The 17,337-nt window shown below is 48.2% G+C and overlaps 1 protein-coding gene across 3 annotated transcripts in view; it reads left to right on the top strand.

Moving 5' to 3' along the window:
- ARHGAP19 (Rho GTPase activating protein 19) overlaps positions 1-17,337 on the top strand; it is a 58,586-nt gene that overhangs the window by 17,923 nt on the left and 23,326 nt on the right. For 2 of the 3 annotated variants that reach the window (XM_084635077.1, XM_084635076.1), the window contains exon 2: positions 13,755-14,020. In XM_084635077.1, coding sequence (XP_084491203.1) covers positions 13,755-14,020 — 266 coding nt within the window. Of the gene's footprint in view, positions 1-4,985; positions 5,016-13,754; positions 14,021-17,337 lie in introns of those variants that run through there. The other variant, XM_084635078.1, reaches the window with a different exon arrangement.

Below are 17,337 nucleotides of genomic sequence, written 5' to 3'. Positions count from 1 at the left end.
GAAACTCAATTTGTTTATGACAGATTGTAGCAATAACTTGAATATTCTAAATTCTATGATTTAGCCAATGCCTAAAAGGTTGCAAAGATGAGTTACTGGTGAAATCTGAAGCCTGTACAACACTTTATCTTTTAATTTAGAGTAACCTAAATAAATGTGAGGGAAGCAGGGCAAAATTTCAGCAAGGAAGTGTTTTCTATTATGATTTATTATTTATATTGTAGTAGACTCTAAAAATACAAGTCAGGGATTGGCTCCCCTTGTGCAAGGCATCAGGGACACACAACAGAAAGCTTGTCCCTGTCCTAAGGAGCTCATAAATATAATCTATGCAAACATTACTAAATATTTATATTTAAAATGTATATAGAAAAATAAGTTTCAGAGTAGCAGCCGTGTTAGTCTGTATTCGCAAAAAGAACAGGAGTACTTGTGGCACCTTAGAGACTAACACATTTATTGGAGCATCAGCTTTCCTGAGCTGCATCCGATGAAGTGAGCTGTAGCTCACGAAAGCTCATGCTCAAATAAATTGGTTAGTCTCTAAGGTGCCACTAGTACTCCTTTTCTTTTTATAGAAAAATAAGTTATTCTATAGAACAGAGGTGGGCAAACTACGGCCCGCGGGCCACATCCGGCCCACGGCACCGTCCTGCCCGGTCCCTGAGCTTCCGGCTGGGGAGGCTAGCCCCTGGCCCCTCCCCTGCTGTCCCCCCTCTCCCGCATCCTCAGTGCTCCGCTCCTGCCAGGCAGTGTGGCGGCGTGGCTGGCTCTTGTGTGGTAAGGGGGCGGGGAGCTGGGGGTCCCAGGGGGCAGAGCAAGGGGGGGTTGGATGGGTTGGGGGGTTGCGGGGGCAGTCAGGGAGCAGGGGGCAGTTGGATAGGCATAGGAGTCCTGGGGGGCCTGTCGGGGGCAGGGTTGTGGATAAGGGGCAGGGCAATCAGGGAGCAGGGTGGTTGGATGGGTTGGGGGTCCTGGGGGGAAACAGGGAACAGGGGAGGTTGGATAGGGGATGGGGTTCCGGGGGCAGGGGGCCATGAAGGAGCAGGGGGGGTTGGATGGGTTGGAGATTCTGAGGGGGGCAGTCAGGGTTGGATGGGGGGTTGGATAGGGGGTGGGGTCCCGGGGGGGCCGTTAGGGGCAGGGGACCCCGGGAAGGGGCCATCAGGGGACAAAGAGCAGGGTGGGTTGGATGGGTCAGGGATTCTGAGGGGGGCAGTCAGGGGCGGGAAGTGGGAGGGGGCGGATGCCAGGCTGTTTGGGGAGGCACAGCCTTCCCTACCCGGCCCTCCATATAGTTTTGCAACCCCGATACGGCCCTTGGACCAAAAAGTTTGCCCTCCCCGCTATAGAATCATAGAAGTGTAGCTGCAGGCGGCCGTGCCTGCAGACGAACAATGTAAACAAACTGTCTCGCGCCCCGCCAGCGGATTACTCTGACGGGCCGCAGGTTGCCCACCATTGCCTTGGACTTTGCTATTGCACTCCCCTAGTACCAGCTTTCATAGTGGCCAGTTGGGCTTTTGGCATCGGTGGCAGTTTGCACTTGTGTGGAGCCTGGCCTAGTGATCCAGCGTTGTCCTTAAACAACACAAGGGGAATTAACACGAACAAAGGGAGTCAATGTGAGAGAGAGAGAAGGAATGTAGGTATCCCAGGAGGTATCTCAAGCAGGTACTCCCTTCCCTCAGGGGCTGCAGTTGCAGGTGGGCTCTCTTCCCAGACCTGCCCCCAGCTGAGCTGCTCTGCTCTGCTCTGCTCCAGCTCAGCTCAGCTCCCTGAGCATCTCTTGCGGGTGGGGCAGGGCTGGCTGAGCCCGGGGCAAGGCTGGCTGCGTGTGGGGCAGCTCCTTAACCCTTTGTTGTCTGGTGTGGGATTTGCATACCCCATCGCAGCATATTTTTGAAGCCTTCCCAAAACGCCCTTGCAGTATCCTATTACTACAAACCCATCTGCAGTTCTTCCATTTTCTGTTCCCTGTTCCATGTTTCCCTCGATGCCTGTCCATCTCTGACTGACACACCTGGAAACAGCCTCCAATTTCCTATTCCTGCACTTCAGTGGGCCTTTTAATTTATAAAGGTCACTTTATCAGTGACCCTTCCTCGCACACAAAGATGCCTGGGTATCGTTATTGATAATCAAAATGGAAATGTAAAGCAGGACCCCATTTCTGCACAGAAATAAAGCCCCCACAGGCATTGCATGCAATAATCCTGTTAATCTGCAACACCGCAAGTGTGTAACCTTCAGACAAAGCCCAGTGCTACTGCCTGCTATACCCAGGGTAAACAGGGAGAATGGATATGTCCCACCTACACACAGTTCACAGAACAGCAGCAAAGGGGAGACGGGCATTTGCTCAAACATGTCCTTTCTATTTTCTGCCTTGTTTGTAATTAGGATTTCTTTCCTCTTCCCTTTTATAGATTACTCATCACCATAGTATCTGAGTGCCTTTCATCATCTCAGAGTACACAATAAAGGAACAAATGGCTTGTTTTCCTTTCCCGCTCCCCTCCCCCTAATTAGCCCAAGGTTTTGTTATTATAGAGAAAGCTAGGACAAAACAGTGGGCACTAATTTTGCTCATAAGATTCACGGTGAGCCTAGCACCTTCTGGGAGCGAGTCTCACGATCATGGACAAGTTGCAGGAAAAGCTATCAGGCACACAAGTCTCACTCTAGGGGTAACAGTGCCATTATTTCAGTGGAGTGCAGCTGTTGTCAGAGGTCACAATCATGCAGGATGAATTGATCCCTTGTGTAGCTTGAGTCAATCTATGGAGGTCTTTGAAGATCAGGACTAAAGTGAGACCTCAGCTAGCAAACTATGGTTAACTGAGTTTGTGGAAAGAAATTTTGGGAAGCAAACAAATGGGATAATATAATAAAGGAAGTGAATGGCAAATGTCTCCAGGAAAGAGACAGGCTGTGTGACTGAGAATTGCCGTTATAGTGGGATACACGAGAAGTAAGTTCTGTTGACTTAATGGAGTTACATGAGCGTAAAATCTGTGTTTGTGAAGTTAGAAGCAACCCCAGACAATGTAAAGCCAGAGCAGAACGTCAACCTAGGTAAATCAGGAGTTAAGAGTGAGAGGAACCATTTGCGAGCAGTGATGGAAGGCATGGAGCACAGACCTTCCTGGCTGGGAGAGTGGTAAAAACTGGGAGGCTGGAAGGCCAGAAGTAAGTTAACCACTTGAGTGCTACCTGATGTACCTGGCAGATGGGGAAAAGTTCATCTCCAGTGCTATGCTGCGTGCCTCCTACCTAGGTTCTCAGTGAAGTGCCAACGTTCCATCAGAGTCATTGCACAGTGGGAATGCCCTAACGTTCAGCAGTAAAAGGGTTAACGTTTATGACACAATTAGGCAGAAAATGGAAGAAAGACTCCACGTTTAACAATAAATTAAAAATGTTTAGAACATAGAAGACAAAGGCTAATGAAGGAAATGGTGAGTTCATTAGGAGATATCAAGGGTTGAGGGAGATGCAGGAAATACTAAATAGAAAAATGTAATGGATTCTTTGCCTGGGTCCTCACAAAGGAAGATGGGGACACAGATGCCACAAAGGCATATTTTTCTTCAGGAAGAAAGAAAAAATATTACAGAAAACTGAGATTGTGCCAGAACAAGAATCAAGGAACAAGAATGGCCGGAGCCAAATTTCCAGGGTCAGACAGGATTCATCCCAGATTTTTTTTTGGGGGAGGGAGGGAGAGAAGAGGGACAGAAAAAAATGGAGGAACCTGTAGTGGAATGATGTGAAAAGCATTATCTTCTAGTCCTTTGGTACTTAAATGTATCTCCTCTATTTAAGAGAGGATTTAGGGAAGCTCTAATGAACATTTGATATGGAGACATTAGAAATTACTCTCTAATTTACATTGGGCATTAACATTGTTAACAAAATTAATATTGAATTAACACAATTAACATTTCTGAGACTGAAAGCAGGACTAAAATCCCTTTAAATTAGGGCTGTCAAGCGATTAAAAATATTAAGCGCGATTAATCGCACTGTTAAACAATAATAGAATAGCATTTATATATTTTTGAATGTCGTCTACATTTTCAAATATATTGATTTCAATTACAACACAGAATACAAAGTGTACAGTGCTCACTTTATATTTATTTTTGATTACAAGTATTTGCACTGTATAAAAAAAAAGAAATAGTATTTTTCAATTCACCTCATACAAGTACTTTAGTGCAATCTCTTTATCATGAAAGTTGAACTTACAAATGTAGAATTATGTACAAAAAACCTGCATTCAAAAATAAAACAATGTAAAATTTTAGAGCCATTCAGTCCTACTTCTTGTTCAGGCAATCGCTCAGACAAACTAGTGTAACAAGTGTCTTTGTAAGTGGCGAACCGTGGCCACTGGGAGTTGCAGGCGGCCGTGCCTGTGGACGGTCAATGTAAACAAACTGTCTCGTACCCCGCCAGCAGATTACCATGACGGACTGCATGCGGCCTGCAGGTTGCCCATCACTGGTCCAAAGATATGGCTTTAGCACGATTGAGAGACATGGTGACGGCTCTGTAATCACTACAAAATGGAACCATGCTTCATCCCAGACAGGGGACGTGGTGACATGGCTTCACTTGTCATATAGATGGGTTAAACTGGGGCCCATTTGGTAGGTTCCTGTGAGTTACATTACTTAAGCCCAAAGTGTCCCTAATTCAAAGCCCTAGTTTCCATGCAGATGGAATTGGTTGCCATGAGACTCCAGCTACACTGGCATTTGGGAAGTGACATAATCAGTTTATCCAGCTTTTCTTTTCAGTTTTGTCTCTGCGTGACGGCTGATGCCCAGTGTGTGCCAAGGGGGCCCTTCAGACCCAATAATGCACCCTTGTGTCTTGTAGCATGCGTGGAATTTGCACAGGCTGTGCTGGGGCAGGCGGGTATCTTTGTTGTTGGAAACAAGGAGCAAGTTCTTTTCTCGGTGTCTTTGCTTCCCAATGCCTCTCCAAAAGCTCTCAGCATTCATGTAAGAGATTTGGTTTTCTGTCTATTTTTGCTTTAGGCATTATTGAATTTACTGAAACTAACCTCTGGAATATGCATGGTGATCCTGTCGGTTGCTCTAGGTTGGCGAGTTATTTGATTTTAGTGCAGTGGGGTTTCTCTCTGTGAATCTAGAGATGTAATTAGCAGTGGAGGGAGCAGATAGTTTGTGCTTCTTGATGTAGCTGTTAGAGAGTATTTGCATATCTACTGTGTGGGGAACAAAAACTGCTAGTGAGTTAGTAACAGAGGATCATTGCGGGCAAGGTAGCTGGGTCTAAATATTAAACCACCTCATAAGAGTGGCCAGACTGGGTCAGATCAATGGTCCAGCTAGCCTAGCGTCCTGTCTTCCAACAGTGGCCAGTGCCAGACGCTTCAGAGGGAATGAACAAAACAGGACATTTGAGTGATCTATCCCCTGTCATCCAGTCCCATCTTTTAGTAGCCAGAGATTTAAGGACACCCAGAGAGTGGGTTTGCATCTCTGACCATCTTGGCTAATACCAATTGATGGATCTATCCTCCATTAGCTTATCTAATTCTTTTTTGAACCTGCTTATACTTTCAGTCTTTAACATCCCTTGGTAATGAGTTCCCCAGGTTGACTGTGCGTTGTGTGAAGAAGTACTTCCTTATGTTTGTTTTTAAACCTGCTGCCTGTTAATTTCATTGGTTGATTCCCAGTTCTTGTGTTATGTGAAGGGGTAAATAACACTTTTTCTCCACATCAGTCATTATTTTATAGACCACTATCATATCCCCCATCAGTCGTCTCTTTTTCCAATTTAACAGTCCCAATCTTTTAAATCTCTCCTCCTATGGAAGCTGTTCCATACCCTGATCATTTTTGTTGCCCTTCTCTGTACTTTTTCCAATTCTAATATATTTTTTGAGATGGGGCAACCAGAACTGCATGCAGTATTCAAGATGTGGGCGTACCATGGATTTATATAGTGGCATTATGACATTTTCTGTCTTATTATCTATCTTTTTCCTAATGAGTCCTACCATTCTCTTAGCTTTTTTGACAGCCGCTGCACATTGAGCAGATGTTTTCAGAGAACTATCCATGATGATTCCAAGATCTCTTTCTTAAGTGGGAACAGCTAATTTAGATCCCACCATTTCGTATGTATAGTTGGGATTATGTTTTCCAATGTGCATTACTTTGCATTTATCAACATTGAATTTCCTCTGCCATCTTGTTGCCCAGTCACCTAGTTTTGTAAGATCCCTTTGTAACTCTTCACAGTCAGCAAGAGGACTTGTGTTGGATCAAAGTGGGTTGTTACAGATTTCAGGACGGAGCCCTGGCTCCACATTGTTGGGAAGAATTGGCACTTGTGTATGTTTTTAAATGCATCCGATGAAGTGAGCTGTAGCTCATGAAAGCTTATGCTCAAATAAATTGGTTAGTCTCTAAGGTGCCACAAGTCCTCCTTTTCTTTTTGTAACAATGTGAGTATTGGGAGATCAATCAGCGGGTGTCTTTGGCAGTTGGTACTGCATTGCTCCATTTTGGTCTTAAGTCCTTAGGTGCAACAAACGGCTGAGAAACCCATCAGGTGATACTGGAATCAGTAGCATGCTGCCTAGGCTACCCTACAGGATGCAGCTGTGAACCCCTCATAGCTTGTTACTCTGAGATGATTCTGCCAGTCTCATCTGCCTTGCATCCTTTCAGTCTCCAGCATTTTCTCAAAATAGCCCTCATCACGCCTGTATAGTAGTGACAGCAGGAGGGTTTCTGCTGGGACTCTCACTCAGCATAAATTGCAGAGTGCTGGCTGCAAGTCCATGGTTTACAGTGATTCCAGCAAGTACTTTCCACTGTGGAGTCTAAGTCCCAAGTTCTCTTGTCACTTATTCTGGTCACATATCCTAGAAATGACACCACAGTCCTTCAAGTGCTTGCTCATGTCGATTCCATTCTAGGTGTGTGCGGTCATCAGAGATTTTTGCCTCTAGCGGTATTTGTAGGGCTGGCTGTGATGCCCCCTTGAGTGCCGTGCTCATGTGCTGGTATATCAGGCTGGCCAGCCCTACGCCCTCTCAGTTCTTTCTTACTGCCCATGGCCGTTAGTCGGAGCGCCTTTCCTTGCTTAGCAAGGGCTAGCAGTTTTCGTCTTCAGACTTTGTGCCTTTGGGCCTTGTAAATAGTTAATTTTTTAATAGCTGATGTTCAGCAGCTGTTACATGTTCATAGTTGTTAGTAGAGTCCCAGTCGGCACTTTGCCCTGGACGCGGCATGCCTCAGTCTCCCACATTTAATCCCTGCGCAGACTGTAACAGGTCTATGCCTGTGAGTGACCCCTACAGCAGCTGTCTCAAGTTCTTGGAGGAGGCATGTATTAAAGACAAGTGCCGTATTTGTAAGAACTTTCAGCTCAGCACGCAGAAGGAGCGGGTATTCGATTACGGGCTCTCCTCATGGAGTCCACCCTCTGTCTGGCCTCTGAGCTGTCCCAGCAGGATTTGCTGAGCACCTCTGCATCGGTGTGAAGTGCACTTCCAGCACCGACTTCAGCCCAGCACTGTTCCCCATTGACTGTGCCTAAAAAGAAGGCGAGGAAGTATGACTCCCTGGTGCCAGGAAAGAAAAGCCAGGTTTCATCGGGCAAAGGACCCACTTCAGACCACCTGTCTACCCCGGAGCCACGCAGTCGGCCTTCTCCCGTCGGAGCTGTTATCCCCATGAAAGGTCCTCCGATTCCTGTGTGTGGTATCAGACCAACACTCCTGCCGATACCAATGCCCTTGCGTGCTCACCCACCGCCGAGAGAGCAAAGGCCTCCACCCACGCCGCCAACACAGCAAGTGCCGCAGATTTCGGCTAAGGCTAAAGCTCCTCAGGGAGTGGTGGAGTGCTGCCAATCCCCGGAGACAATGACATGCTCTCCATCTCCACGCTGCAGGTCACTGGAGCCACCTCCCAGATCATCTGGGGCTCACCCTCGGTCACTGGCATCACAACTGCAGTCCCCGTCGTCTTGATGTGGATTGCCTAGAGTAACAGCCGTGTTAGTCTGTATTCGCAAAAAGAAAAGGAGGACTTGTGGCACCTTAGAGACTAACCAATTTATTTGAGCATAAGCTTTTGTGAGCTACAGCTCACTTCATCGGATGCATACTGATGAAGTGAGCTGTAGCTCATGAAAGCTTATGCGCAAATAAATTGGTGAGTCTCTAAGGTGCCACAAGTACTCCTTTTCTTTTTGCCTAGAGGGAGGCGCTGGTCTCCTTACTACCGGTACCAGTCACCCTCCTGCCACTTGCTTTCTCAATGCTGACCTTGGTTGCCCACACCATGGGAGCACTCTCCATCCCATCTCCGGTCCCCCCGGCTCCGACATCAGTCCCCTTGTTCCGGCACCAGTCTCCAATGACAGCGGTCTCTAAACAGACCCAGGCGTTCATGGCCCCACCATAGTCTCCGGAAGGCAGTTCCTCCGGCACGGAAGGGAGAGTTAGCCCCTCGCCTAGACCCCAACGGCGTGAATGGGTGCCCGAGGCTGCATCGGTGCAGTAGCAGCCCAGCCAGTGGCCTTGTTGGAACACGTGGGGAGTGCCGGTCATGGCAATGCCTCCTTCGCTCCGCTTGTCTGCCGCTGCCTTGGAGCAGCAGGTGATGGCACTGATGGCACCAGGTTCAGTGCGAGAGGTGTGCCCGGAGGCAGAGGAGGCAGTACCCACTCCTAAGAGTTTGATACTCTGGTGGAGGAGGGCACCGCGATGGCCAGTTGCTCCTTCCAAATGGCATAGGATTCGGCGGTCTCAGCAGTCAGGGTGGTAGCATCCGTGGTGGTAATGAGGTGCAACTCCTGGCTTCAGACCACCGGACTCTCCCAGGAGATATAGACTTCCATGCAAGACCTCCCGTTTGATGGGAACAGTCTCTTTTCTGACCAGATGGATGTGAGACTCCATGGGCTGAAAGACACCAGGTCCACCTTTCGCTCACTGGGCATGCAATCGCCACAGTCAGTGCGCAAGCAGTTCCAGCCACCTCCACCACCAAAGTCTTGGCAGCCTTGCCTGGGGTCTGTGAGAAGGAGGGAGAGAGACACTGGGTTTGGTCGTCACTGTCTTTCCACCTCCCGCTCCCCTGAGCAGCCTGGCCCGGCAAAGCATTCCGGAAGCCAGAAGTGAGAGCGCAAGGCCCCAGTCAATCCCCTCGGCTCCACCGTTTTCTTTCCTCTACTACCTTCATCCCTACCATTCGTCCTGGTTGCGGGTCACCTTGGACTGCTGGGTACTGGACATAGTATCTCAGGGCTGTACCCTGCTGATGTATGCCTTCCCCCCAGTGCCATTGGTTCACAGGGTCCTTGTGAAAGTCAAGCAAGACAGAGCAAAGACTATCCTAGAGGCCCCCGCATGGCCTTGCCAGCACTGGTTCGGCATGTTGCTGAGCCTTTCAGCAGCTGCCCTGCTACACCTGCCACTTCGGCCAGATCTGCTGTCCCAGAACCGCGGCAGTCTGTTGCACCCGAACCTGGCAATGCTGCACTTGATGGCTTGGCTACTGTGTGGCTAAGCACAGACGAACGGGTATGCTCGACCCATGTTCAGCAGGTCTTGCTAGGCAGCAGGAAACCCTCCAGCAGGGCGACCTATCTGGCGAAGTGGAAAAGGTTCACATGTTGGACCTCGGGGTGTCATATTCGGGCCTCAGAGGCCCAGTTGCAGGATATCCTGGATTATTTGCTGCACCTCAAGCTCTAATGCTTGTCCATCTCTTCGATCAAGGTCCACCTGGCTGCCATTTCAGCGTTCCATCCTCCATTCTAAGGCAGGTCTATCTTCGCTCACCATATGACGGCGTGGTTTTTGAAGGGTCTGAAGCGGCTCTATCCACACATCTCGGGGCCTGAATCTTGTGCTGTCAAGGCTCATGGGATCTCCCTTTGAGCCTTTGGCTTCCTGCTCTCTCCTGGAAGGTTTCATTCTTGGTCGCGATAACGTCAGCCCATAGGGTGTCTGAGATCAGGCCTTGGAGCCACCGTGTACGATTTTCTATAAGGGCAAGGTTCAGCTGTGCCCACACCTGGCATTTCTGCCCAAGGTTATTTCCCAATTTCATACTGGCCAGGACATATACTTACCAGTCTTCATTCCAAAGCCTCATGCGTTAGATGAGGAACACAGGCTACACACCCTGGACACCTGGAGGGCACAGGCTTTCTACATAGATAGAACGAAGCCGCTTCATAAGTGAATGCAGTTGTTCGTTGCAGTGGCAGACAGGATGAAGGGTTGCCCAATGCCTGCTCAGAGGATCTCGTCCTGGATCACGGGTTCCAGCCTGCATCCGCCAGTGATCATGATGGCACGCTCAACTAGGGCACAGGCGTCATTGGCAGCCTTCCTGGCACAGGTACCGAGCCAAGAGATCTGTCGAGATGCTACCTGGTCGTCCGTTCACACGTTCGCGTCTCATTATGCTCTGACCCAGCAAGCTTGAGACGATGCTAGCTTTGGCAGAGCAGTGCTGCAAGACTGTGAACTCTGAGCCCACCTCCGTTGATGCTGCTTGTGCGTCGCCTAGAATGGAATCAGCATAAGCAAGCACTCAAAGAAGAAAAAACGGTTACCTACCTTTTATAACTGTTGTTCTTCGAGATGTGTTGCTAATGTCCATTCCATTATCTGCCCTCTTGCCCCTCTGTCGGGGTTGTCAGGAAGAAGGAACCGAGATGCTGTAGGGCTGGTGGCACCTGATATACCAGCGGCTGAGAGCACACTCATGGGGGCGCCATGGCCAACCCTATGGATATCGCTAAGGCAAAAATCTCCGATGACCACACACGTGGGCGCGCGCACACGTACAATGGAATGGACATGAGCAACACATCTCAAAGAACAACAGTTACGAAAAGGTGGGTAACCGTTTTTTCTGCCTTTTAGGTGAAAGACGCTGTAACGAAGCGGCCTTTGGCAGGAAACTACTGAGAGTATCCATTCAGGACAAATTGCTTAGAGCAGGGCAGTTACAGCCCAAGGCTGGGGTTCCTTTACTAGCTGAGGCACACAAACCAGCCAAACAGAGGACTTCGGTTTTGCCCCACTGGCTAACCAGAAGTCACACATGCAATTCCCGTAGACACTCCAGTTTCTCGGTATCCCCACCAGCACTGTTCCTTATGGGGATGAATGGTTATGAAAACCAATACCCCAGTAAAAGAAAAAATCCCAAAGGACCGATCCTGATCCCAAAGGACCGAGCCCCAAACCCCGGTCAATATACCAGGCAGATTTTACCCACAAATCAAGCTGTTTCCCATCCTTTAGAATCTAAAATCTAAAGGTTTATTTATAAAAAGAAAGAAATATAAATGAGACTTAAAACTGGTTAAATGGAATCAAATAGATACAACAACTGCAAAGTTCTTCATTCAGGCTTGAAGGAACAAATATGGACACTGTGTAAAATCAAGCACATGGGTTTATTACATACAGTGCTGACGGAGTGTCACCTCACTTATTAGGCTCAGAGACACGGCCAAACAATTGATTACAATGGATTATATGGATTTTCCATGGGTGGAGGGAGATGATGGGGTAGGCAGTCCCAAACCCCTGGATAGGTCTAGCAGCAAGACCAGATAAGCACAGTAGCCAATGGTCAAAAGGTTACATAATGTCTCCGGCCATGGTTTCAGGTTAACACATGACACTTAATTAGTACACAGGTGTTTTCCATTAAACAATATATAAAGTGTGTTAGTATAAAATATATATGTTAAATTCTGATTTGGGATCCATAGATAATGAAGTAGCTCCCTTGATTGTCCAACACGTACACATCTAGGAGTTAAAGCAAAAGGACAAACGAAAAGTATATAGCAATAAAGGTTGTCTTTTAATTATTCATTTGTGTTTCTAAGGCAGGTACTGGCAATGGCTTGGAGGAGAGGTGCACATCTGTGAGCGGGAGGATATCATATCTCATACTGATATGTCTGAACCTCTTCCATAAACTTAAGGCTGGTGTGTAAGAAGGCACCTCTTCTACAGAAGAAACAGGGCCCCTTTCATTCCCATGGTCTGTTCTCAACTTTGAGATAAAGCCCGCAATTATAATTTCCACCTGGCTTCTTGCTGACCAAGCTTATCTTAGCAAAAAGCAAGGTTGTCCTTTGTTTGTTCTGCTTCTCAGCTAATATTGTTCACTATTTGCTAGGCCTCTGTCTTCTTGACCAAACTCTGGATTTTGGGCCTGTAGGAAGAGTTGACACAGTCTCTATATCAGGTTGTAACATAAACAACATAGGGATTTTAGCCGTTCAAGGCTTGTTTCAGGCTTGATGGGATTACTGCTGATTTAAACCAATTAAGTGTCTGTAGTACAAACATCCCAGCTTGGCTTGGTCGTTCAGTCCTTTGTTCAGAGCTTCAGTGTCAAGTATAGTCCCTCCAGAGGTCAGAAGGAGGGTTGAAGACAAAATGGAGAAGATGCAGCTGCCTTTTATAGTCTCTTGCCATGTGGCCTGTGCGCCTTTGTTTCAAACACAAGCTGCCCAGCACATGGCTTGCAAGCCTTAGAGTGCTGTCCATAGGCGTGTCTCTGCATGCCTTGCTGAGTCATAAGGTGTATCTGCCTTCTCTCAATGGGTCAGTTATATAACTGATGGTTCTTAATGGGCCAGCAAGCAGACTAGGCAGTACTGATGCCAAACTGTCTGGGGTGTCCCCCAGAAGCAGAGCACAAGTTTGAAATACAGACAGTATAGAGCCAATACTTATCACTTTAAATACAAAATGATACATGCATACAGATCGCATAATCATAACCAGCAAATCATAACCTTTTCATAGACACCTTACTTGATCTCCTTTGTACAAAATTTGGTGCCACTATAGGACCTTGGTTGCAACAATGATCTGTACGGTCACAGTTCATGTCAATAACATCACCGATGCGTATAGTTGTTCACATAGTTATTGAAGCTCACAAATAACAGGGAGACAATAGATGGTAGGTTGAGGTTACCTTTCTATGTGTAGTATGGGATTTTTTTCTGTCTTCTCCATTAATTGCTATTTGTAATTATTGGTTTACAGCAGCTAGTGGAGAATCCAGTCCCAGGGTTTAGTCCCTAATCTTGATCTGAGTACACTTGGGGCCCATAGTTTCTGTGGGCCTTTCTTTGTATTAAAGATAAAGGTAGTTGCAGGCTACATTGTAGCATTCCATGTGTGGCTGTGCTTTTGTTCCCTGGTATATATTCTTTGGGGATATGCTCACTGTCACAAGTGATAGTTGCTCTGGTAGTGGGACTAGAGCCTTCAGGTTTAAAGTTTAGTTAATGATTAAAATAGCTGCTTTTGAGGCTTTTTCCCTTTCTCTGAGATTTCTACCCTGAGGCATTTAGTGATCTGAAATCTTCCTGGCAAGGTTTATTAGACAGAGTTGTGAGACACTTGTACAGTTTTGTGCATCTTGTCTTGGCTACAGTTGTTAATTATAATGTTAACAAACAAAACCAAGAAGAGCTGTTGTCCCAGCTCGGCTGAAGCTGCGCACGGTGTGGATTAATAGCAAGCATTGGACAGGCAGTGGTTTTGAAGAACACACTGGCAGCTCCAGTGCGAGTAGGTGTCTTTTCCAGAGTGAGGTCGCTCAGGAGGCCTGTGAGCTGGGATTTGGGGGGACACTGGCTGTACGAGAGAATTCTGGAGGAAATGTTTTACAACCTGTCTTCTTTTTCTTTCCCAGTGATGCCATCTGCAGGTTTGTCATCTGCAATGACTCCTCCCTCCATGGGCAAACAGTCATCTTCAACCCTGACTTCTTTGTGGAGAAGTTGCGGCATGAGAAGCCTGAAGTCTTCACAGAGCTAGTGGTCAGCAACATCACCAGGCTCATCGACCTGCCGGGAGCAGAGCTGGCCCAGCTGATGGGGGAGGAGGACCCCAAGCTGCCTGGTGGCATTGGCACAACCTCTGGATTCTTTCGGTCCCTAATGTCTCTGAAGCGTAAAGGTAGGCACTATGCTCTGCCTGGCAGCTGTCTCCATGGTTTGATGTGGACCACTGTGGTCCTGAATCAGATTCCATTAGCTATACCACATACCATACTCTCTCTCTAAGCACTCTTGGGAGCCAGGCATGTTGCATATGTTCCTTGTTGCATCCACCTGTTGTGTCACCTCTTCTATTTAGATTGTAAGCTCTTCAGGACAGTGCTTGTCTCTCTGTGTTTATTCATTGCCTGGTACCCTGGGGCTGTAATCCCAGACTAGGGCCCCCAGCATGGAGGAAGGAGCCAAACCAAGAGTGAATCCAAGGTAGCCCCCTCTTTTGTTTCTGCTTGATTTGTGGTGTCTGACCCCAGGGGTAGCTGCAGGGAGATCTCTGCACCCGTTCTCGTCATTCCCAAAGCATCAGCCTTTCTCAGGGAAGTCTTATTGAGTATTCAGATTCCTGTCGCTCCCCCAAAGCCCTGTGAGAAGGCAGCCCCATTGTGCCAGAGTCAGAACAAACATGTGTGAAGAAATGCTCCCTGCCCTGAAGAGCGGACAGTTTGAGAATGAATGAGGTCAGTCTATAACTGGATGGGTTATATCAAACTTGGACAGGTCTATGCAATCAGTCAAATTGAAGATAACTGGCTCTGTGGATGAGGGGAAAGCAGTGGACGTGGTGTCTCCCACAGCGGACACGGTCTCCCACAGTATTCTTGCCAGCAAGTTAAAGAAGTATGGGCTGGATGAATGGACTATAAGGGGGATAGAAAGTTGGCTAGATTGTCGGGCTTAATGGGTAGTGATCAATGGCTCCATGTCTAGTTGGCAGCCGGTATCAAGTGGAGTGCGCAGGGGTCGGTTCTGGGGCCGGTTTTGTTCAACAACTTCATTAATGATCTAGATGATAGGATGGATTGCACCCTCAGCAAGTTTGCGGATGACACTAAACTGGGGGGAGAGGTAGATACGCTGGAGGGTAGGGATAGGATACAGAGGGACCTAGACAAATTGGAGGATTGGGCCAAAAGAAATCTGATGAGGTTCAACAAGGACAAGTGCAGAGTCCTGCACTTAGGACAGAAGAATCCCATGCACTTCTACAGACTAGGGACCGAGTGGCTAGGCAGCAGTTCTGTAGGGTAAGGCTGGCTCCCGGAGTCAAGGTTTGGAGTGACCTAGCAGATCACTGGTCTGGATAACACCAGGAGAACATCACAGTGGCAGTCTGAGAACAAGGTCATTGCCTGCACCTTGCTCCAAGAAGCATTTGATGTGGCTGATTCGGCCACCCACACCATGGCCTCTGGGGTAGCCACGAGGAGCAGCTCCTGGCTGCAAGTCTCAGGGCTCCCATATGACATCCAGCAGACTATACAGGACCTCCCCTTTGAGGTTTCCGGCCCTCTTTTCAGAAAAGACTGATTCACGGCTTCATAGCTTCAAGAATTCAAGGGCCACCCTCAAGTCCCTGGGTCTGCATGCTCTGGCTACACAATGGAGGCACTTTAAGCTGCAACCCACGACTCATTTTTACCACCCACAAAACGGGCAGGATTTTTCTTGGAGGCATAATAGAAACAACAGAAAGAGGCCTCCCCCTTCATTAGCTCTGGGCTTGCAAAACAGTCCTCAGGCCAGAAGCAGAACTTTTGAAAGTGTGCCTGGGGGCGACACACCAGTCTGGACTCTGGATCCATTCCCCCGTTACCTTCTTGTGCCGACTGTCCTGCGTGGGCCCAAATGACATTGGATCGCTGGATACTCTGTACGGTACAAAGGGGATACTCTCTCCAGTTCTCCCTCCCTTCCACCCCTCTTCAGGAACCCTTCTTACGAGCAACTCCTCACACAGGACGTGCACACTCCTAACGCTGGGGACAGTGGAAGAGATTCCTCAGGAGCTGAAGGGCAGGGGATTCTATTCCCAGTATGTCCTAATACTGAAAGCCAAATGCGGCCTCAGGCCCACCCTAGACCTGCGAGAGCTCAACAAGTTCATAAAGAAACTGAAGTTTTGCATTGTCTCTTTAGCCTCCATTATCCCTTGGATCCAGGGGACTGGTACGCTGCCCTTGACTTGAAGGATGCTTACTTTCATATTTCAATAACGCCGTCTCACAGAAGGTACCTGAGGTTCGTGGTGAACCACAATCATCATCAGTTCACAGTCCATCCATTCGGCCTGTCAGCAGCTCCTTGAATGTTTACTAAGAGCATGGCAGTTGTGGCTGCGTTCCTATGCAAGCATCAGGTGCAGGGATTCCCATACCTCGACAACTGGCTAATCAAGGGCCACTCCAGGGCGCAAGTGGAGGTGCAAGTGAGCTTCATAAGGGCTACTTTTGACAACGTGGGCCTTCTACTGAATGTACAGAAGTCAACCCTATCCCCCGTTCAGTGGACAGAGTTCATAGGGGCAGTGTTGGACTCTACACAGACGAGGGCGTACCTCCCGGAGTCACATTTCCGGTCCCTGTGCGACATCATACGAAGTCTTAGGCAGTTCCCTACCACCACAGCAAGGAATTGCCTAAAGCTTCTGGGCCACATGGCTGCTTGTACCTATGTAGTATAGCATACCAGACTGAGACTCTGACCTCTTCAGGCGTGGCTGGCTTCGGTGTATCGTTCTATTTGGGATAGTCTAGACAAAATCATCACTTTACCTCGACCGGTCCTCGAGTCCCTTCTATGGTGGCTCGACGTGTAGGCAGTGTGTGCGGGTGTCCCCTTCGTCAGACCACAGCCATCCCTTTCACTAGTGACAGACACGTCAGCATTGGGTTGGGGCGCGCACCTGGGAGACCGCAGGACTCAGGGCCTCTGGTCCCAAGCGGAGCTCTCATTTCACATCAATAAGGACAAGGTTCAACTTAGACCACATCCAGCTTTTCTTCCTAAAGTTGTCTCCCAGTTTCATGTTAACCAGGATATCTTCCAGTTTTCTACCTTAAGCCACACGCAGGCAGCAAGGAGCAAAAACTTCACTCGTTGGACGTTCGCTGGGCGTTAGGCTTCTATATCAAGTGGATGAAACCGTTCTGGAAGTCCATTCAGCTGTTTGTCGCAGTAGCAGACGGAATGAAAGGGCTTCTAGTCTCCGCCCAATCGTAGCATGCCCAGATACAGGATGTGATCCATGCTGAAATTCTTTGGCAAAGATACCTGCCCCTCCGCTTACAGCACACTCCACAAGGACATTCCTGGCCCAGGTTCCGGCCCAGGAAATCTGCAGAGCTGTGACGTGGTCCTCAGTCCACACTTTTACCTTGCATTACACCATTACCCAGCAGGCTAGAAATAATGCAGCCTTTGGCAGAGCGGTGCTATAGT

Source organism: Lepidochelys olivacea (assembly GCF_965140295.1).
Source record: "Lepidochelys olivacea isolate rLepOli2 genome assembly, chromosome: 7".
Taxonomy (NCBI): domain Eukaryota; kingdom Metazoa; phylum Chordata; order Testudines; family Cheloniidae; genus Lepidochelys; species Lepidochelys olivacea.
This window is presented reverse-complemented; position numbering and strand designations above follow the sequence as displayed.